The 23089-nt window shown below is 45.9% G+C and overlaps 1 protein-coding gene across 9 annotated transcripts in view; it reads left to right on the top strand.

Moving 5' to 3' along the window:
• The window catches only part of Slc9a8 (solute carrier family 9 member A8), a 76058-nt gene that overhangs the window by 11409 nt on the left and 41560 nt on the right, over positions 1–23089 (top strand). For 4 of the 9 annotated variants that reach the window (XM_005325220.5, XM_040275886.2, XM_078051951.1 and 1 more), the window contains exons 4-5: positions 18363–18421; positions 21855–21938. In XM_005325220.5, coding sequence (XP_005325277.1) covers positions 18363–18421; positions 21855–21938 — 143 coding nt within the window. Of the gene's footprint in view, positions 1–13757; positions 13782–17610; positions 17687–18362; positions 18422–18623; positions 19393–19623; positions 20121–20171; positions 20548–21854; positions 21939–23089 lie in introns of those variants that run through there. The other 5 variants (XM_078051947.1, XM_078051949.1, XM_078051950.1 and 2 more) reach the window with 5 other exon arrangements.

Genomic DNA, 23089 nt, shown 5'->3' with positions numbered 1-23089 from the left:
ATAAAAATTATGGATGGTGTTTATTTAGGTTGGATGTACATAAAAATTAAAATGATAATTCTCATAATTTGATTTGGAAAGTTGTGTTCTTCACTGTCTCACCAAACACCACTGCTTATGTTAGGACCTAGAGCAGACATTTTCGATTGCCTACCTAGGAGTCGTTTCCCTCTTCTTCCTTGGAAATAGAACCCTACATTTGATCAGGTGTCCTCCACAGTGTATGCTCCAGGAGGAGGGGGCCGTCCAAGTCATGCTTTGTCTTTGCCATCATGGTGACTCCACCCTTCCTTGCCTATGGTGGAGCCAGCGGGGTAGTGTGACGCTCCCTTCTGGCCAGTGACAGTAACAGGAAGTACACTGGGGTGGGTGGTCTTGGAAAGTGCCCTTCCCCAATAGAAACAAGTGAAATTTCCCACTCTTCCCTCTGATACTGTGGATTGGGGATATGATGCCTGGAGCACTGGTAGCCATTTGAAACCACTGTGAAAACTGTGCCTCAAAGACAAAAGCCAGAAGGGGAGAGAGATGGGAAGCCCAGATTTTTTTTTTTTTTTTGTATTGGAGATTAAACCCAGGGTTCAGTGTACCTCTACTACTGAGCTACATCCCCCCCCTCTTTTTTTTAATATTTATTTTATAGTTTTTTAGTTGGACTCAATATCTTTATTTATTTATTTTTATATGGTGCTGAGGATTGAACCCAGGGCCTCACGTGTACTAGGCAAGTGCTCTACCCCTGAGCCACAACCCCAGCCCACCCAGCCCTTTTAATTATTTTAAGACAGGACCTTATTAAGTTGCTAAGGCTGGACTGGCACCTGTGGTCCTCCTGCCCGAGTCTCTGGAGTCTCTGGGATTTTAGGTGTGTCCCACCATACCCAGAGAAGATTGATCACATTTTTAACCAATAGCCCTGAAGCTGCTTATCTCAGTGATGTCTGTTACATGAGAGAATAAATACCTGTTGTTTAAGCCTCGTTTATTTATTTATTTTTACTTGCAGCTGAAAGCATCTTTATTTTATTTATTTATTTTTTGGTACTGGGCATTGAACCAGAGATGCTGTAACACTGAGCTGCATACCAAGCCCTTTTTATTTTTTGAGACCTGGTCTCCCTAAGGAGTGCAGTGACTCCCTAAGGAGTGCAGGACCAGGTTGGCCTCAAATTTGCAATCCTCTTGCTTCAACTTCCTAAGTCACTGGGATTACAGGCATGAGTCACTGCACCTGGCTAAAAGCATCTTAATATAGAACTCTTCCATTTGATGAACAAACTTAATTTGATTTAGAGAAGACAGATTGGTGGGCGTGGAGCGGTGCACCTGTTGGCTTATGTAACTAGAAAGCTACAGGTGGCACTGGCTTTCCCTTCCCACTGACCTGGATCCCACTCTCTGGACTGGTCCTCCATTCCTCCTGCCTTCTGTTTTGTTTGGCTGCCCTCAGGCAGGCTGTGTGGTAAGCCTTACAGCAGCAATTGAAGTAGAAAAGGTGGCCTCCTCTTCCCTCTGGCAGCAGATGGATGAATGCCACGTGGCCACCTCAGAATTGGGGTACAGTGGTGCTGGGGTCACCTGAAGATAAACCATCTGCAACGTTCAACTCTACATTGATGCTGCAGAAATAATTACAGCCTGTCGAGCTGGTGTGGAGCTTGAGATTGGTGATGGAAAGTAAGGGTTGCTTTCAATACTTCTTTGCCAACTCAGGTGATTGGAAAGCTAAGAGAGTGTCCGGGAAAAGAGTGCCAGGGTCCAGAAAGAGTAGTATTTGAAAGGACAGTGGGCTGGGGATGTTGCTCGATGGTAGAGCACTTGCCCACCATGCACGAGGGAAAAGAAAAAAAGAAAAGTAACTTTATTACTTTGGAGGACATTTTGTTAGAATTTGGAAATGCTGACGAAGCTATGAAAATAGTTCTTATTTCATAAAGCCAAGGATGTTAAAGGAAAACGTTGCTTCATGGAGCAAATCATAATGAACCATTGAGACCGCTTTCAGGAAGGCCCTTTGTACTGGAAAAGCATCCAGAGGTGCTGGAGAGCCGCCTTCATTCTTCCGGGGATAAGTCTTGCTAGCCTGCTTCTTCCAACCAGCAGTTACAAATAATCTGCAGTCACCTAGAGCCTTTTGTGTTATGGCTAAGGATTCTGAGTTCCTAAGAAATGTCATAGAGAAGGACCAGATACACTCTGAAGCTTTTTCACCTGTTGTGTTGCTGCTGCTGTTTGAAGCACTGGGGATTGAACACGGGGCTCTCTATAACTCAGCTATATCCCCATACCTTTTTTTTTTTTTTTGGTTGTAGATGGACAGAATGCCTTTATTTTATTTATTTATATGTGGTGCTAAGGATTGAACGCAGTGCCTCACACATGCTAGGCACGCGCTCTGCCACTGAGCTATGACCTTAGCCCTCCCCAGTCCTTTTTTAAAAACTTTTTTCATTTTGAGACAATCTTGCTAATTTTCCCAGGCTGACCTTGAACTTCAGATCCTGCTGCCTCAGCCTCCTGAGTATGTGGAATTACAGGTGTGGGCCACTGTGCCCAGCTACTTTTTTATATTTTCAAATGAGTTTAGGCATTTTTTTTTTATTCTTTATAAAAACAGTATCAGTATAAAGTTCTAAAGAGATTTCCTTGACCTTTGTTCAAAGTTTTTAGGATACTTTCTGTCCTTTGTGAAGTTCTATAGTCTTGGCTTTTAAATTTTTTCCTTTTCATAAACAACTGTACTTTAAAAAACAATCCTGTTTGAAAGCTCTGAGTATTTTTATCATGGTTCCTTCTTTTCCAAGCCATGGTGGACTTATACATGTGTTAGATAATTCTCTGAGTTCAGAGTCATTTTGTATTTTTTTCCTTTTTTATATTTCTACATATTAGTTTAGTTCACGTGCTTACTTTTGTGGGCCTTTTAGTACCAATGTACTACTTTTTTTGGGCCAAGGATTAGAAGTGAAATAATTGTATTATGCTCCGTTGTGTATAACACAATTTTTCTTTATTTTAGAGTGAAAAAAGATCAGAATGGGGTTAGAGTGCTGGAAATTTGACTTTTTCAAATGCCAAGGTTTAGCCTGAACATTAGTGATAGTTCAAAAAAACATTTTGATGAACCAGTTTTATGAATTGCATTTGATTGTTGAGTAAATAGGACATAAAAGTGCCTCTCTCATTCCTTTTTTATTTTTTTTTATTTTTTATTTATTTTTTTTTTTTAGAGAGAGTGAGGGGGGGGGACAGAGAGAGAGAGAATTTTAACATTTATTTATTTTTTCTTAGTTCTCGGCGGACACAACATCTTTGTTGGTATGTGGTGCTGAGGATCGAACCCGGGCCGCACGCATGCTAGGCGAGCGCGCTACCGCTTGAGCCACATCCCCAGCCCTCTCATTCCTTTTTTAAAAAATATTTTTTTAGTTGTAGTTGGACATAATATCTTTATGCTTATGGTGCTGAGGATCAAACAAAGCACCTTGCACATGAGGGTGAGCGCTCCACCTCGGAGCCCCAGCCCCCGCCCCCCACCAATCCTTTTGTGTGTGGTGCTGGGGCTCAAACCCAGGGCCTTGTGCATGCAAGGCGAAAGGCAAGCACTCTACCAACCAAGCTATCTCCCTAGCCTCGCCCACATTCCTTCTTAACCACGTTTGGGATGTGTTTTACTTATTTTTTAAATATTTTTTTAGTTGTCAATGGACTTTATTTATATGTGGTACTGAGAATTGAACCCAGTGCCTCACACATGCTAGGCAAGGCGTTACCACTGAGCCACAACCCCAGCCCTGTGGTGTGTTTTACATATACACACACATATGTAAATTGTGACACATGAATTTTTAACACTGGGCCTCATGCGTCTAGGAAGGCACACTGCTACTGAGCTATAGCCCTAAGTGGGTTTTTTATCTGGTACCAGGAATTGAACTTCAATGAGGTTAACCATTGAGTCACGTCTCCAGCCCTTTTTATGTTTTAAGACAGGGTTTTGCCAAGTTGCTGAGGCTGGCTTTGAACTTGTGATCCTACCTCAGACTCCTGAGTTGCTAGTATTTCAGACATGCACATGTTAAGTTGCTGAGTGATGCTTCTGCCTCAGCCTCCTAAGTAACTGGGATTATAGGCATGCACCATCATGCCCAGCTTAATATATATTTGTTTTTGTGGTATTGGGGATTCAAACCTGGGCTTCATGAATACCAAGCAAACATTATACCACCGAGCTATAGTCCCAGCCCAGCTTTAAGAATAATGTTCTTTTTGCCAATGAGGTTTTGAGTAGAAAATGCAAGGAAAAAATAAATTGCTCAGTTTGAATTGTTTACTAAAGGTAATTCTGGAAAGCAGATATAGTAATTTTATATACCTGTGTGTGTATGTATGTGTGTGTGTGTGTGTTTGTATATAAATTTTTTTTTTTTTTTGTACTGGGAATTGAACTCAGGGGCAGGCACATCCCCAGCCCTTTTTTGTATTTTTATTTTTTAGAGATGGGGTCTTACTGAGTTGCTTAGCACCTTGCCATTGCTGAGGCTGGCTTTGAACTCACTATCCTCCTGTCTCAACTTTCCGAGCCTCTGGGAGGATAGGTATGCACCACCATGCTCAGCAATTATATTCTTATTTGTACTTAAGTTCTTTTAACAAACTTTTTAGAGGGTTGGAGATATAGCTCAGTTGGTAGAATGCTTGCCTCGCATACACAAGGCCCTGGGTTCAATCCCTAGCACCACACACAAAGAAAAAAAAAGAAAAAAGAACTTATCAGAGGAGAATCCTAAATGTGACCGTAACAGCTTTTGTTACTTTTTAAAACTATTATTCTAAGTAATGTTGATGAAGCTTATGTTGTCCCCTGGGTAACTGCCTGCTGATTTTTACTGGAGACACAGGGATTCATCTGTTGGTATTCAGGTAGCTATCTCAGTGGCCAAGGCCTAAACAGTTGTCAGATTGACAAGACAACCATGTTAGACTGGAAGGTTTTTCCAGGCTTTCATAATGCCAGAAGAGGGGGTTGTCAGCATGGTCTTGGAGCCTCAGCGTTTCTGACATCATGAATTAGAAGTGACAGTTTATCCCTGTGATGCCCCATTGCCGTGTCGCGGCCTTAGCTTAGGGCGTGCTCTGCAGGTGCCAACTTCATGTTTTTGCCTAGAGTCTTATTTTAAAACTCGTCTAGTTTTATGGTCATCTTTCATGCTTGGCCTTTTATCATCTATGCATTGTGTTTTATACTTGCCAAGATAGTGAGGTCATACTTTTTTTCCTACACTTTAAAAAAGGGAGGAAGCAGGTCTTTAAAGGATTGTCTTCTGACACTTGCCATATAAGGGATCTTTTTTGTTTTCAGTACCAGGGATAGAACCGCTGAGCCACACCCCCAGTCCTTTTTATATTTTATTTAGAGACAGGGTCTCGCTGCATTGCTTAGGGCCTCCTTAAGTTGCTGAGGCTTTAAACTCGTGATCCTCCTTCCTCAGTCTCCTGAGTTGCTGGAATTATAGGCCCGTGCCACTGTGCCCAGCCTGTTTTTTCTTTTACCACATTAATATTCTCATCTGAAGATTGGAAAGGATTACAGTTCTCTAAAAAAAAGTGAGCTACTTTAAAAACCATACAAACAGCCTTTCACCCCCACAAACAGACTAACCTGAGGTGTTGATTCCCATCTCCCTGCAAGGACTGCCTTTAAGGGTATCTCGGATGTCTACTTGCAAGTAGGTAGTAGAATCACAGATGGGTTTTCAAAATTAGTCCATTATAACTTGATTCTATAATTATAGCTACAAAACATGCTTCAGCATCTTATTTTTCCAGTACTGGGGATTCAACCCAGCGGCACTCTACCACTGAGCTGCATCCCAGCCCTTTGGGACAGGGTCTTGAGGAGTTGCCCAGGCTGGCCTCCAACTTTGAATCCTCCTGGCTGAGTCCTCTGAGTCAGTAGCATTACAGGTGTGCCAACCACACCCAACTTAAAAAGCATTTTATAAGGGCCCCAAGTATGTAAACTGTTTTTTGGAAAATCCTTTGCAGTGGATTTTAAAGTGTCACATAGGTAATCCTGTGTAGCAGCAGATCTGCCCCTCATGATCCTTGCCAGCGTGTCCTCCACTAATAGGCCTTCTGGTCTCTTGGCACAGGGAGTCCAGAGTGACGAGGAAGGCAGCATTGTGACTCTTCAATGGGTGAACCCTAGGAATGTCCCCCTCTGGAAGCCAGGATCTCTTGATCCACTAAGCCTAGCCTTCCAGGGTGAGAAATGGCCTCAGTAGGAATCCACTCCCAAGGGGGTCACTGGCAGTGATGTTGCGTGTGGCCACTTCTACCCATTGCTTACTGTATCAGTGCTTACCGTTGGGGACATACCACCCATGATAGCCTTTAAGGAATATAGTGCATCCTGGCTCCAATCCTCATGGAATGGGACATCCAGTCTTGTCTCAGTTCTGTCTGTAGGAGGTCATTTTGCCACTTTGGCGACTGGCAGCTTCTGGGTGGTTGCCATAAAGTCAGTCCCTTAGCTTGACTCGTTGTGTGGGTCCCCACACTGGTGGGTCGGACATTTGTGGGCTAGTTGAAAGACATACTGGCTACTGTGTGTCAGCGCCAGTCAGGACGAGTTGCTGCCCTTCCCAGGGTGAGAGGGGTCTGATGTATCAGGTCGCCACATGCCGCCAGCTGGTCCTCTCACGGGAGGCTGCTGTATCAGGTGATTAGCGTCAGTCTCCGTGGCTGCCCAGGCTCCATGCAGTGTGGCCGTAGTGGGATCAGCCTTGATGGGAGGGAGCTCCTGTCCTAGACCCATGTCCACCTTCCAGCTCAGCCATCATGGCTACTGTCACATGTTCTCTGTACACACTAAGCTGGTTGGGCTGACTGGATCATCCTGCACCAAGCTTGAGGTTGTAAGAATTTGCCAGTGACACTGTATGTAGGAGGCAAAGAAGGGTGTCAATGTAACAGTGGAAAGTGACATGGTGGAATGGGCCACCTGTCCACATAGCACACTGTCCTCTAGACCTGCAGAGGGCTGATCTCTAATGTAACACCTTATCTTCCGATTGGATTACTGCTGTGCCCAGCTAGCTTGTAACTTGGTAGGTCTGACAACTCAGCTTATGAAGGACATTTCTGACCATATGGTCACTTGTGTCCCTGCTCAGGTGCTCTGTCTCTGCCAGGCCTCATGCCGGGTACAACTTTTTGAATTGCAAATAATTCCCTACTGCAAATAGCATGACCTTGCTCCAGAACCCTAGAGATCTGTGCTCAGCCACCTTCCCCTGGAGCTTGCCCAGGATGCCACATGGCGTCCCTTCCTCCCACTCATACCTTCAGGACCACAGGGTCTGCCAGATCACGTGGCCAGAGTGGCAGGACTGCCTGAACAGCATCGGGACCTACTGCCAGGCCCTTTCTTCTGGGCTCACTGGGCACCGTCAGCCTTCCAAACACCCAGGAAGTGGAACGTGGCTTCCTCAGGTTTGGGGAGTTACCTTAAATCCAGAAGAGGCCCCAGGCCCCGTGTGCCTTTCTTAGTGCTAGGAAAAAGAAGGTACAACCTCTTGTCCTTTACTTAGAAGGAATGTCACGGCATGCCCCATACCCCTGAGCCCTAAACCCTCTAATGGGCAGGCCTGGCCCTTTCTGTCCTCTGAAGGCATCTACTTCATTCTCATCCCATAGATTAGCAGGATGTTGTTGGTGTAGCAGGCCAGCACGTCACTCTGTGGAACGTCCGTGTAGTCCAGCGCCTTTCAAACTACCTTAATGACAGAAAGCAGGCACTAGCCTAATCCTGGAGCAAGACCATGAGTGCATCCTCTCCTCTGTCCTTTGGGAATTGAGGCCGTCTCTGATGCTTCTTCCTGTTGGGAGTGAAGGAGGACACATTTTGCAGGTCAAGAGCCAACACCACAGGCTTGAGGTTTACCCTCCGGGTTCTTTTCAGGGCCCCACAGCACAGCTGCTGCAGTTTGCATTGATCTGCTGCATCTGCCAGTTTTTGCAGGGGCCACACTGGTTGACTAAAGGGACCACTTTTGTGTTAAGTATTTCAAGGTGGCAGTGATCTCTGCCCTTCTCCTTGGGGTGCTGTATTGTTTGGGCAGAGTTGTTAGGGACCCGGGCTAGGCACTTCTCTTGACCTTTCCTGCTACAGTAGCCTTTACTTGGTTGGTCAAGAACTAATGTGAGGAGCTGTGGCTGTGGCTCATGCTAGCGCTTGCCTGGCATTGTGAGGCCCTGGGGTTGATTCTCAGCACTGCATATAAATAAATAAAATAAATGTCCATTGACAACTAAAAAATATTTTAAAAAAACCAAAAACACAAAACTACTGTGAGCGGGGCATGGTAGTGCATGCCTATAATTTCAGCCATTGGAGAGGCTGAGGCAAAAGGATTCAAGTTCAAGGTCAGTCTCAGCAACTTAATAAGACCCTATCTCAAAGTAAAAAGGGCTGAGAATGTAGCTCAGTGGCAGAGCACCCTGGGTTCAGTCCCCAGTACCAAACGATCACTAATGTGAGAGTCTGCCAGCTGTTTGGACACCCCTGGAATTGGGAGACAACTGCCAAGTAGCTGAGTTGGCAGGGAGGCCGGCACTGGGTGGGTTGCACCAGCCTACGCTTCCTACCTCATCATCTGCTCCTGCCCCTGGGGGAGCCACGGTGCCACCTGGTATCAGTGTCGGCCTGGCTCCCATTTCTAGCAGCCGTGGGAGCCCTGAATGTTGCCCCTCCGGGTTTCTAGCTTTGTGTCTGCACAGCTGCTGGGCTCCTCTGTGCGGGTGGACAATTGTCACCCTTTGCACCTGCTGTGGTGTCTTGGGTCCTTCCTCATGGTCTGCCTTTTCCTTCAGTCTGGGTTCTAGGTCTCGGAACTGGCTCGGGTCTGGGATTGGGAAATGGATTGTGATTTTCCATTTTGACATGAACTCTACTTTCCTTTCTTGATCCCTTCTGATGGGACATGTTAAGCCAGGGTTTCCACAGGTCCCTGCGAGTTGCCCTTGCTGGGAGTCTTGCCTTGGCTTGCTAAGTATTGTCATTTTGCCTCTGCAATTCCAGAATTCCATTGTCCCAGTGCCATAACAGCACCTGTTTTTTGGTGGGCAGGTGAGACAGGTGGGGATTGAATCGCCACCTGCCTTAGCACTGAGCCACATCCCTAGCCGTGTGTGTGTTGCTGGGGACTGAACCCAGGGTCTTGTGCATGCAAGGCAAGCACTCTACCAACTGAGATATATAGTTGGCTATAGTCCAGCCCCCATTTTGTTTTTTAATTTGAGTCAGAGTCTCACCAGGTTGCTGAGGCTGACCTTAAACTTGTGATCCTCCAGCCTGAGCCTCTAGAGTCACTGGGATTTCAGGTTTGCACTAGTGCACCCAGCCCACACCTCATTTTGTTAACTGGGCCCCTGGGGTTTTCAGTGACATAGGTGCCCCTTTTACCAGTGCAATCCTGGCTGCTTGTCCTGAGGAGCACAGTCACCGCGTGGGTTTACCATCTGCAGTGAGTCCCTTCTGGCATGTCAGTCTCTCTGAACCTTTCAGACTTCTCTGGCACCTATGCCTTCTTTCATCTGAACCATCACTTCCACATTCTGGGGCCTCCTGCACCAGGGGGCCGCCTTCTGGAGCTCTTGCTGTAGTGCTGCATCATATCGGGGCGCCAGATTAACAGGCTCTCCTGTACCCTGCTTTACATTGCTCCCCTCATCTTTGATCTTCCTGGGCTGGTGCATGTTAATGGGGTCTCCTACCTAGGTCCTTTGGTATCTAATCCCCCCCACCGTGGCAGGCCCCGTACTGCTGAAGTTTGACTGGCTAGGCTGAGGGTCACGTGAGGGCTTTTCCTTGTCTTTTTTTTTTTTTTTTTGGTACTGGGGAATGAACTCGGGGGCACTCAGCCACTGAGCCACATCCCAGCCCTTTTTCATATTTTATTTAGGGACAGGGTCTTGCTGAGTTGCTTACCACCTTGCTTTTGCTGAGGCTGTCTTTGAACTCTTGATCCTCCTGCCTCAACCTCCCAAGCTGCTGGGATTACAGGCGTGCGCCACTGTGCCTGGCTTTTCCTTGTCCTGTAAGGAACTTGCCTCATTTGGGGCGTCTGTAGTCTTGAGACAGCCTCCGGTGCCTTTATTCCCACAGGGAGACGGGGCTCTGTGGGCAGGCTGAGAGGGTCCATGGGAACCATGGGTCCTGGTTACAGGTGCTTGGTGTCTCTCCCCAAGCACCCTGCCCCAAGGCCCAGAGCCCACCTTTCCCCCCTGAGGGGAGAAATGCAGACTTGCCTGGTTGAGTCAGCTTCCTTGGAAGCTGCATGCTCTTCTGCTCAAGTCCTCCGCCCTGTCCGGCCCTGTCCGGCTCTCTAAGCCCTCCAGGTAGGAGATGAGCCTCTCCAGGGCTACCAGGAAACCCTTGCTTCCTGGCCCGGTCATTTCCTCTTTTTAAAGCATAAGAAATTCAGCACCAACCACAAAATCCCCTGGAATCTCTCCCACGCCAGGAGACTGCAGGACCCGGGTATCTCCCTCCACAGTCCCTGACCCAGCCAACACAGGTGTGAGTCTTAGCACCTGCACTGCCACCCACGTGAGGGGTGTCAGCCCACCTACCACCAGTGACAGGGTCCTTGTTGCACTAAGTTGCCGAGTGACACCCAACTCCAGGATCCACAAGTGGGCTTCCTGCGACCATTCCATGTGGTACCAGCTCTCTAAGCAAAGTCTGAGACGTGGCTGGGGACAGGTATTTTGTAAGAGGGCTTCCCTCAGGAATAATTCTGTGAGGAGGGAGAGTCAAACAGACGTGGCTTCAGGTGACTAGCCTGAGTGGGGAGGGGCAGGGGCAGGAGCACAGCCACGGTTGTCCCTCTTTAAAGCAAGAGGTCCAGGCTTCTGTACCCCACCAGGTGGTCACTGGCTACTAACTAGGTGGGGCACGTGCAACTCACACGTGGGGCCTGCCCACAGCTAGGGGCAGTGTTCTGCAAGGTACAGGTGGGAGCACTTAGCAGTCACCACTCCCCACAGCTGGGAAGGTGCAGTGCCCTGGGGAAGGGCCCGGATGTGCTGCTGTGGAGTTGTTGCCAAGGTACGGGTTAAGGTTAAAAGTCAGTGAGCCAGGCTGGTGGTGCACGCTTGTAATCTCATCTACCTTCGAGGCTGAGACAGGAGGATCGCCAGGTTGAGGACAGTCTGGGCAACTCAGCGAGAGCCTGTCTCAACAAAAGGGGGGTGGGACTGGGATGGAGCTCAGTGACTAATACAGCCAAATAAATAAGTAGATAAGAATGTGAATATTAACTATCATTTGTCTTAAAAACTTGACATGTTCATGCATGAAATGAGACTATAAATGTGTAGACACTAAGAAAAAATGTAGGATTATCAAGAAACCTTAACAGTGGAAAGAAGAAAAGGGAGTGGAGGAGGGAGGGAGACTCATGTCTTCACTGTGTACCTTTATATACTCCTTTGTACCTTTTTTGTTTTGTACCAAATAATCAAATAAAAATAATTAATATTAATATTATTGTTTTAGTCAGCTTTTTTATTGCTGTGACTAAAAGATAGGACAGAACAATTGTAGGGAAGGAAAAGCTTGTGTGGGGCTCATAGTTTCGGAGGTCTCAGTCCATGGGCAGCTGGCTCTATTCCCGGGCTCAAGGTGAGGCTGACCATCAGGGTGGGAGAGTGTGGCGGAGGGAAGCAGCTCGCTGTGATCAGAAAGCAGAGAGAGACTCCACTTGCCAAATACAAATATAGACCCCAAAGCCACCCGCTCCCCACAGGCCTCGCCTCCTCCAGCCACACTGCACCTGCCTCCCATCACCACTCAGTTAATCCCATCAGGAGATTAATCCTTTGATTGGGTTAAGGCTCTCACGACCCAATCATTTCTCCTCTGAACCCTCTTGCCCTATCGCACATGAGTTTTGGGGAGACACCTCACATCCAAGCTGTAACAAATTGTTATGATTTTTTGTTATATGGCTTTATTCCCTTGTAGTCTAGTTGTGAGAATGAGCTAAAATGGGCTTTACATCTAAGCATGGCCCCTGCACAGTGTGGATGTGGGTGTGCTTGTGTATTTTTAGCACAGAGCAAATAAATAGATGTGTGTATATTTTAAGAACTAGGACCGTGCTGTGCATACTGTTTGGCAACCTGATTATTAATGCATTTTCAGTATTTTTTCCGTGGCCTTCATGACCAGGGATACTCATGTTTTACAGTGGTAATCGTAGCTCAGCAGTGCACTCTGGGGAAGACAGTCGGTGTCGCAGTTCTTAGTGGCCATGCAGTTCATAGTGGCCATGTGGATGGGCGGCAGCCAGTCTGCCTGTCTTCGCATCTTGTGGAGGTAGAATATACTTGGAGCCAGCAGACTGGCAAGGCTTGCTGTCCCTGAGCCTTCAGATGAGCTACTTAAACTCTGAGCTTTGCTCCCTACAGCATCTCTTGAGGATTAAAACTAATTTAAAGTGACAGATCCTGGGAGAAGGAGCTCAACAAATAGCCATTAGCTGCTTCTGTGCTTTGAATGAGTCTATGCTGTCCTGATGAGATGTGGGCATGAAGAGCCAAAAAGAAAATGTGAGAACTTGGGTTTCTGTTTATTTTTAATCTCACTCTTTTATAATTTCTGGTTTTGTGTGCATATATTTTAAAATATATTAGAGAATCGGGCTCAGTGGCTATGTTGCTGTAGTCCCAGCAACTCGGGAGGTTGAGGTAGGAGCGTCACTGAGCCCAGAGTTGGAGACGGACCTGGACAACATAACAAGACCCCATCGCATAACAACCAACCTGTAATCCTTGCAACTTGGGAGGCTGAGGCAGGAGGATCACAAGTTCCAGGCCAGCCTCAGCAACTTAGTGAGACTGTGCCTCAAACTAAGATGTAAGGGGAAAAAAAAAGTACTGGGAATGTAACTTGGAGGCAGAATGCCCCTGGGACCAGTCCCCAGTACTACAGAAACAAATAGAAGCCAGGCATGATGGCGTGCACCTGTAGTTCCAGTGCTCAGGAAGTTCCCTTGAGTCCAGGAGTTTGAAGCCAACGTGGGCAACACATCGAGACCCCTCTCAAAAAACAACAGCAACAAACATTGGAAACAATTAGTACAGTAGCACTTGCATAAAGTAATAAAAATCTGTAGCCATGCATGCTTAAATTATACTTACTGATAGGAATATATAAAACTGTATCAGGGTATATTCTCTCTGTAGACTAGGTTGAGTTAACTTTGAACCTCAGCCTCAAGACATAAAGTAGAAGTCTGCCGACTTAATACTGCACTGTAATTTAGTCCTGGGATCAATCTCAAGGATTTCTCTGGTGATCAGCTATTGTTATTCATAAAATATACTCACAAAATATATTTACATTATATTTTGTAAAGTTTCCCAGCCCCTCATAGGCAATAATATAGACACAGGCACAGGCAGTAGAGTGACTTCTCAGGTGGAACTGCTTTGTGTGCACCTAGGAAAGCATTAATTGTTATTAAAATTTGGCATGCACCTAGAAGGGGAAAAAAAAGTTGAAATTTCAGTAGAGCAGAAAAATACTAGCTTTAAAAATGAAATCTGGAACCATGTTCAGCTTCCGTGGTCATCAGGAATCATTGCTGAATGCAATACAAATTAAAACATTGAAGTATAATTCTTACCCATCACGTTGGCAGAAATGTCAGTGTCTGCTGGTTATTCGTATCCACCCTGGTGAAGACGTGGAGTCTCTCATGCAGAGGGTAAGTTGGCATAGCCACTTTGGAGGATAATTTGGCAACAGTTTCAGAGATAAAAGTGCTTGTGTTTTATAATCTAGCCCTTCTTAGTCTTGGGATCTGCCTTAGGGACACTCTTTCAGACAAAGTGGCCAGAACAATTGTAGGGAAGGAAAAGCTTGTTTGGGGCTCATGGTTTCAGGAATGTTCGTTGCAGCACCCTCGTTGACGGCAGCAGTTGGAGACAAATGAAGTACTATTCACATGTTGTACGTAAACTTTGTCACTTCAAAATGTACAATCCAGTGCTTTTCAGTATATTCACAGGGTTTTGCAGCTATCCCCTCTATTCTAGAACATTTTCATCACCCCAAAAAGAAACCCCATGCCTACATCCCCTTCTTACAGTCCCTAGAAACCACTAATCTGCCCTCTGGCTCCATGAACTGACCTGTACTGGACTTTTCCCTTGTTTTATTTTTTTACCACCTTTGTTACTGGGGATTGAATCCAGGGCACTTTATCACTGAGCTACATCTAAGTTGCTGAGGGTCTCACTAAGTTACTGGGGCTGGCCTGGAACATGGGATCTTGCCTGAGCTTCCTGTGTTGCTGAGGTTATGGGCATGTGCCACCAGGCCCTGTTTGGACATTTCATGTCAGTGCAGTTATATAATCTGTGATTTTTTTCCTTCAATACTTGTCAACAAACTGTCAAGCTCAGGGCCTTGCTCATGCTAGGTAAGCACTCTACCTCTGAGACACAGCCCCCACACCTGCAGCAGCTTTATTGAGATACATTCATATAACACAATTTGCCTGGTTTAAAGTACAGTTCCGTAGTTTTTAGTATATTCATTGAGTTGTGCAATCATCTCCACAGTCAGTTTTAGAACATTTTTATCACCCCAAGAAAGAGCTCCATGTACCCTTTAGCTATCATCCCCAAAACCCTCCTCCCCAGGCCCAGGCAAGGATTTCTATTGCCTGTTCTGGATATTTCTTGTAAATGCAACAGTAAGACGTGAGGCCTTTGGTTTCTGACTTCTTTCACTTACATCTTCAAGATCCCTCCCTACCGAAGCGCCTGTCAGTACGCCCTTCCCTTCTGCCGCTGAGTGACATTCCCTTTTGTGGACATACCACTTTCTGTCTGTCCTTTTATTAGTGGATGGATGTGGGGGTTTCCCACCTTCTGAATATTAAGATAATTCGGTCGTGAATATCCATGTACGAGCTTTTTTTTTTTTTTTAATATTTACTTTTTAACACAATACCTTTATTTCACTTATTTTTATGTGATGCTGAGGCTCAAACCCAAGGTCTTGCACGTGCGAGGCGAGCGCTCTACGGCAGAGCCCCAACCCCAGTCCTCCATGTATGAGGTTTTATATGAACATATTTTCATTTCTCTTAGGGGGAATGGCTGGGTCATTTGGTAGCTCTACTTAATTTTTTGAGGAATTGCCAAACTCTCTTCCCTAGCAGTTTTCTGTTTCCATCATTCATATGTGAGGGTTTCAGAGCCTCTAATCTTGCCAATGTTGTTATTTTTTACTGATTCAGTATAGCCATCCTCGTGGGTGTGACTTATGATGTTGAGCATCTTGACACGTGTTTTTTGGCCATTTATGTGTGGCCAAATATAGAATATCTATTTATACTATGACATTTTTATGCTACTCCATAGAGCAGTTAAAAGGAATGAAGTGGCTCTATATGTGATGATCCAAGTAGCAACATGATACAGTACCATACATTTTATATCAGTGTACTCAGCTGTGCTGTTTCTGTACATGAATGTATGGGTTCTGTGTGCTTAAATATAGACAATGTAAGTTCTTCTACCATCATTCTCTGCAATTTCTGGTCTCCTGGAGCTCTATAGCACTTCTGTCTGTCTGTCTGTTTCTCTTTTTTTTGGCGGGGGGTGTGGTACTGGGGATTGAATTCAAGACTTGCATGGTAAGCAAGGGCTCTACCACTGAACTACATCCTCAGTCCTTTAAATACACACACACACACACACACACACATGCATAGATGTATATAGGCATATGTCTAAGAGAGCACAGGGGGTGGTGTTACAGTCCCCAAGACTTACCGAGATGGCTTTATCTTGCATTAGAAGATGAACTAAGCTGGGGTGGGATATGATCAGAGGGGACTGCTTATAACGTTTTATGTGGTAGTCATACTGACCTGTTTTAAAACACCCGGAAATAAATGGTTTACTGCTTGAAAACATAAGAAGAAAGAGCTCTGGGCTGCTGGCTGGCCACTCTGGCGGGGATGTGCCGGCTGCTGTGTCACTGACTCCCTTTAGAGCTGTGTTCTGTGCTGAGGGTGGCCCCGGGCCTCACACGTGCTCTGTAAGCGCTCTGCCACTGGTCAGCGTCCCCACCCCCTATCATTAGTCTTCTACTGCATAGCAACTCAAATAGTGTAGAAGTTTCTGAAATTAAAATGAACCTACCCCCCGTCTTCACCCCCCACACGTGCACATGAGGGCACACGCTGTTATGCCAGGGAGGGTCCTTTTCTTTGTCTTGTTCGTTTGGTTTGGTTTGGTTTGGGCTTTGGTGCTGGGGCTTGTTCCCAGGGTGCTTTAACACCGAGCTCCCCCCACAGCCTTTTCTGGTTTTGGTGCTGGAGATTGAACTCAGGGACACTCAACCCCTGAGCCAGATCTCCAGCCCTTTTTTGTATTTTGTTTAGACACAGGGTCTCACTGAGTTGCTTAGTGCCTCACAGTTGCCGAGACAATTCTATTGTCTCAGCCTCCTAAGCCACTGGGATCACAGCCGTGCGCCACCGCGCCCAGCCCCACGATCTTTCCTATGTATTATTTTGAAACAGGTCTCACTAAGTTGCTGAGGCTGGCCTCAAACTTAGGATTCACCTGCCTCAATCTCCCAAATAACAGTGTGAGCACTGTGCCCAACTTTAGGTTCTTTTTTTTTTTTTTTCCTTTCTTTTTTTGGGTAGTGGAGAGTTAACCCAGCGGTGCTCTGCCACTGAGTTTACATTCCCAGCTTTTTTGTTTTTATTTTGACACAGGGTCTGACCCTGTCTAGCCTCAAACTTGCCATCCTCCTGCCTCAGCCTCCTGAGAAGCTGGCATTGTAGGTGTGTGCCATTGCAGCCAATAAGGATCCTTTTCTTGATAAATGTCTGTGTTCTGGTATTGTCCCCCCACCCAGTGAGGTGTCCCTGCTTAGCCTTCTGTTAGTGCTGGGGAAGCTCCTTCCTCTGTGTCTTCCTCAGAGTGCCACCAGGGCCATGGTCTGCAGACCTTCCTAGTGTCACCCTCACCAGAGTGTGGGGGTGAGGCCTGGAGTTCTGCCTAAATATCTTTTTCCCCCTGGGACTGGGGACGGAACCCAGGCTTCTCGCATAGGCGTGAGCTTGGACTTCTTTTGTTTTACACAAGGCTCCTGTGATGATTCAGATGGAGCAGTGGGGTTAAGAATTGTTTATCTAGTGAGTAATCCAGCAATAAAAACATGAACCCAAGGTGCATGTTTGAGGATTATTTTTGGTAGGTGCTTTAGGAGAGATTAAGGAGCCTGTCAGTTTTATAGAAACACGCTGTACTTAGATGATCTCTTTTCTTCCAGGAATTTCACAGAACTTTTTACTTTGGGTTATTTTCAGCCTTTGAGTTCATCTCTAAATAGTCAACATAGAGCTGCCATCTGAGTCTGTGAGAAAGTGATCTTGGGGTTTTGTTTTTGTTTTTGTTTTTTTAATGCTGGGACAAACTTGTCTTACAAGGTTTCGCCATTTTTACCTTGAAAATGGGCATATGGGCAGCTTCTCACTCTTTTTTTTTAATATTTATTTTTTTTAGTTTTAGATGGACACAATATCTTTATTTTATATTTATGAGGTGCTGAAGATGGAACCCAGTGCCTCATGCATCCTAGGTGAGCGCTCTACCACTGAGCCACAGCCCCAGCCCACATTCTCACTCTTGAGATGGCCTACATTCTCTCTTGAATGTGTCTCAGCTTCCCTGAGTAAATCTCTGTGCTTCTAAAAACGAAAAACAGCAACAAAAAAGGAAAAATAGAGTGGGTGTATGTAGAAGAATGACAGGTATTGCATCTTCCATGCCAGGCAGAGTACCTTGTGCAAAAATTTCTTCCCCCAGATTCCTGTAGACTTCTTAGTTTATCTGCGATGCAAGTGAGAAACTCGAGTGACTCACATAATGATAGACTAATTTCCTCTCTTTTGTGTGCATGTATGTTTCGGGGCGCTTGTGGGGGTTAAACCCAGGGGTGCTTTACCACTGAGTTATATATCCCCAGCCCTTTTTATTTTTTATTTTGAGGCACAATATCACCAAGTTGCCTGGACTGGCCTTGAACTTGTGATCCTCCTATCTCAGCCTCCTGAGTCACTGGAATCACAGGTGTGCGCCACCATGGCCAGCCAATTTTTTATTCTTATTTTTTCAGATATAAAACTTGCTGAGCTCCATGAAAACCATTTAGAGACACAATGAATAATATTCAGTTTCTCTAGAATTATAAGCCTGAGTAGTCTTTCTCCTGTCTAAATTTAAATTTATGTTAAACTTCACTTTCTCTCTTCTAGGTATCCTCATGGGAGCAGTTATAAAAATTATAGAGTTTAAAAAACTGGCAAATTGGAAGGTAAGTTTGCCTAACTGTTCTTTTTGTAATATGATCACAGTTTCTGGTTGTTTTTAGTATCATTAATGCTTATTCTAGTTTTCTTATTAACTGGATTGTCACTGAAGTTATTTATATTGTTCCATGAACTTTTTTTTTTTTTTTTTTTTTTTTGGCATGGGGACCAAATCCAGGGTCTTGTGCTGGATAGTGCTCTACCAGTGAGCTTCAGTCCCAGCTCCCTATTCATTTTTTTGTAAGATTCAGGTTGATTCCTTTATACCTGAATTTTTAGAAAATGCATAAATCTCGCACTGTCTGGCTGTCAGTTTGTTGTTACTTGCCTTTTGATAATCCTACACTGACTGACTTCATGGGGAAGACTACTCAGCGTTACGCCTGAACAGGGAGCGTTCTGCTCGCACTCTGCCAGCTGGGGGTGATGAGGTGATGAAGGGTACTTGTCCAGCACTGTGGAGCTTAGAGCACTTGATACACTTCAGCTCCTGTGGTCCTTGTAACAGCCGCTTGACCAGCCAGGTCGACCAGTCATTATCATTGCCACCTCCTTACACATGAAGGAGGTTGGGTCATGGCCAGCGTTGGCAGGGCTAGAGAGGAAGTGGCTGAACTGAGTCTTGGTACAGACCCTGAGCCCTGTATATTCAGTATTCTCTCCACTATTCCTGGTTCCTCAGTTCGCTGATGTACATCCCCTCGTGTTTACAGGTGGTTATTAGGGTATAAGCATCATTTGAAGTACAAGGACCAGCTGAAACTTGAATTTCAACTTAAACTTGAGCATCCTTATTGAGTAGAAAGTGTGTGGGAAGGTTCTAGGCTGGACAGGTGGGGCGGCGTCCTGGAGGAGCCGGCATCTGTGGAGAGCTGAGTTGGAAGCCGGACAGCCTTCTGGAAACCGGATGCACAGGGAGCAGTGTGCGAGAAGAACAGTGAAGGAGCCTGATGGTTCCTTCCACAGAGTCCTGTTTGTAAGCTGTCCTGCTGAATCTGCTGCTTTCTGCCTGTATTATCACATGCTTAATATTTTCCTTTTTTTAAAATCCAGAGCCTCATGTATGCTGGGCAAATTCTCTATCACTGAGCTACACCCTTGGCCGATATTTTTGTTAATATCAGCTTACTTTTTAATTTATGTATATTTTTGGCAGTTTTCAAAAATGTTTTATGGTACAACATGCATAAAATTTATATTTTAGCCATTTTTTAGCAGATAATTCTGTGACATTAAATACATTCACAGTGTTGTATGCCCATCCCCCTATGTATTTTGAGAACTTTTTCATCATTCCAAACAAAAACTGTCTTCTCGAAGCCACAGCTCTGTCCCCCTCCCTGTAGCCTGGCCTGTGTGCCCTGTATTCATGTGGTCATGCAACATCTGCCCTTCCGTATCTGGCTTATTTTCGTTAACATGGTGCGTCCAGGGTGCATTCATGTGCTTGCATCTCTCAGAAATTCATTCCTTTCTATGGCTGAATAACCCTCACTTCTGTTACCCCTTCCTCTGGGGGTGGAGTCCGGTTCTTTCCACCTTTAATTCTGCTGCTCTGGTGGTGATACACTGTATCCAACTTATTTTACTGCAGTGCGGGGATGGAACCCAGGGCCTCCTGCCTGCTAGGAGAGAGCCACCCGGAGCTCCTTATCACCCCCAGCTCCTTTCGCATTTATTTGGAAGGAAGCAAACTAACATTAGGTGGGTTTTTGGTTTGGTTTGGTGCTGGGGATGCAACCCAGGGCCTCACTCCAGCGAAGCCTGTCCTCTGTGGCTGAACTGCACCCCAGCCCCTAGTGCAGTTTTGTAAATAAATGGGGTAAAAGTGACGCAGGACAGGTGCCTGCTGACGCCTGGGCTCAGGCCTGCTCCCTCTGTCCAGGGGGCAGCCCAGTGGAGTGAGATTGCCGCCATGGCGATGCCAAACGTTGGGGCCAAACTTTTGAGGTTGGAAAAGAATGGCAAGGGGCTGACTTCTGTCCGTGGGGAGTGGATTTGACACCATTGCTCGATGGCACCCGAAACCACCTCAGACCATTTTCAGGGAGAAATTGTGGAAGGAGCCTGGCCGTCTGAGGAGGGGTGTTCGTGTCCCCATTCCCCACCACAGGGGTGGCTTGAGCTACAGGTTTGTCCCTCACAGTCTGGGGCCCCAAGCTGCTGGAAAGGCTGGGGGGGGGGAATCCTTCTGGGGCCCCAGGCACCCCATGGCTTGTGGCTGTGAGCTCTGTCTCTGCCTCTGTCTTCCTGTGGCCTTCTGTGTCTGTCCTCTCCTGGCTTCTGCAGTTTGGCTGCACTTGGGCCCTCCCTCAGGGCGGGAACCCTTCTCAGTTCTCCCCTTACCTCTGGCCCGTCCTTACCCCAGCCTGTTTCCCACTGAGAGCAGCCTGGGGGCCGCGGGGGGGGGGGCGGGCAGGGGATGTGTGGGCTCCCTGAAGGCACCCCTTTGTCCCGGGGTCTAGGTTTTGAACCTCCAGAAGGAGCTGCCAGGGCCTGACTGCGCAGATCCTAGCGGCCACCAGGAAGGCAGCGCTCAGCCCGTTTCTTTTGTGTGTGTCCCGAGGAGTCGCCACGCTGCAGAGGGGTTATTTTCAGACTCAGTAGGGCATTTCAGAGTCCTCATTTGCTTCTATTTTGAGCCTTTTTGAATGTTATTTTAGTCTTTATGATAGCAGCTACATTTGTAAGAATACAGTTAGTCATTCTTTTGAGTTAGGATTTTGACAAGAAATCAGACTGTCAGGATTGTGACATGGAAACATTCAGAGGGAGGGAGGCTGGCTTTGCAGTATTGAGTAGCCTGGGGACTGCATGCAGCCATTTGGGGTTTATTGTTTTTCCCCAAATCCCAATAAAATTAGGCAGATTAATGCAGAGATGGAATTCTTACGACCTCATCTCCCAGCAGACACGGATCCTGGAGCCATAGCACTTCATATTCAAGTCTGGAAGCCTGGCAAGGGGCTTGTGTCACAGCCACCTCCCAGGCACCCAGTGTGACGCAGGAAAAGAGCAGGTGCTTGTGGTGGGAGGAGGCCGAGCTGCCGCCACATTGCAGGCTGGCCCTCCCGAGCGGGCTTCTCAGGCCCACCGACGCCCTGTTCCCAAGGTCCCAGTTTGTGCACTCGATTTTGAAAGCTTTCTATCTGAATTTAAATTGTGTATATTAAAATTAATTTTCCTTCCTTCCAAGGAGTAAGCTTAGCACACCAGTAAGTGTTTGGTAGCAGTTCATTGTGCTGTTTCTTTTGCTGGTCACCCTTTACAATTGCTTGTCCTACATTTGAGAATGCAGATGACTAATTTACTTTCAGTCTCTCCTTCAGCTTGGTTTTAGTATCAGGGAGTACACTCGAACCTCAGACATCTCCCCTCTGCCAGACCCTGGGAGAAGAAGGATTTCTTGGTTATACAAATCTCTTTTTATATTTTTAGGAAGAAGAAATGTTCCGACCTAATATGTTTTTCCTCCTCCTGCTGCCGCCTATCATCTTTGAGTCTGGATACTCCTTGCACAAGGTGAGACCTGACCTGAGTTAGCTGCTGGTATCTGGATGCAACTTGTCTCTCTGGGGCCAGTTCCTGAAAATCTTGGGGTTAACAGAAGAGTAAAAGATGGGATTTCACAGGACAGCTCTGCCACTTACTGACTGTTACCTTAACAAAGCCATTCAACTTCCTGACTCTTGGTATTTTCAGCTATCAAGAGAAAATAGTGGGGCTGGGGTAAAGTGGCCACTGGGGTAATAGTGGCTCAGTGGTAAAGTGTTTGCCTAGCATGCATGAGGCACTGGGTTCGATTCTCAGCACCATATCCAAATATTTAAAAAAAAATAAAGATCCATCAACAACTAAAAAATATCTTTAAAAAAAAAGAAAATAGTAATTCCTACTATATAGGTATGGTGAGATTTAAATGAGCTATATGTGTAATACATATATCACAATGTTGTCATATACCTAACCTTTATCAGGTGCTTAAAATATACCAATGGCTATTTTACCTCTATATTAGCACCCATCCAGGCTCCCTAGATCTGTAGTGCATTCTGATTTCTTTTGCCTGGCCTTGAATCCCAGCTCTGTCACTCAATAACTAGAGATCATAGGTGACTTACATGGCCTCTCTTTCAGATTCCTCTTCTCTCAAGTGGAAAGATGACTCTTGCTTTGTTCTAACAATTGTAACAAAATTCAAAGAAAATTATAGCTATAAAATTCCCCCTTGTTCTTCTAAACATTCTTCAAAAACAATTGCTAGTTGGATAAATATTGAATCCCAACGCTCAGTGACAATTGTGGAGACTCAACCTTCTCTGATACTGATATTGGAAGAGATTGTTTTATTGTGAGTAGCAAAAGAATAAAATCTGGCTCTGTTGTGCATGTTCAGCTGACATAACAGTATCCTCAGGTGCGTCTTCAAAAGAGCTTGGGGGTTAATTTTAGCCGTGGTGGTTCCCTGACCCTGTAGTTGCCCCAGGGAAGCCAGAGAAGAGCAGACAGACGTGATCTTAATTGGGTGCTCTGAAGTTTCAGGTACAGTGGCCTATTGAGCTAGTGTTTCCACGGGGGTACTTTGCCCAGGAAGATGGTCAGACAGGGCCTTGCTAAGTTCATGAGTCTGGCTTTGAACTTGTGATCCTCTTGCCTCAGCCTCCCAAGCCGCT

This window comes from Ictidomys tridecemlineatus, chromosome 5 (assembly GCF_052094955.1).
Source record: "Ictidomys tridecemlineatus isolate mIctTri1 chromosome 5, mIctTri1.hap1, whole genome shotgun sequence".
Lineage (NCBI taxonomy): Eukaryota > Metazoa > Chordata > Mammalia > Rodentia > Sciuridae > Ictidomys > Ictidomys tridecemlineatus.
This window is presented reverse-complemented; position numbering and strand designations above follow the sequence as displayed.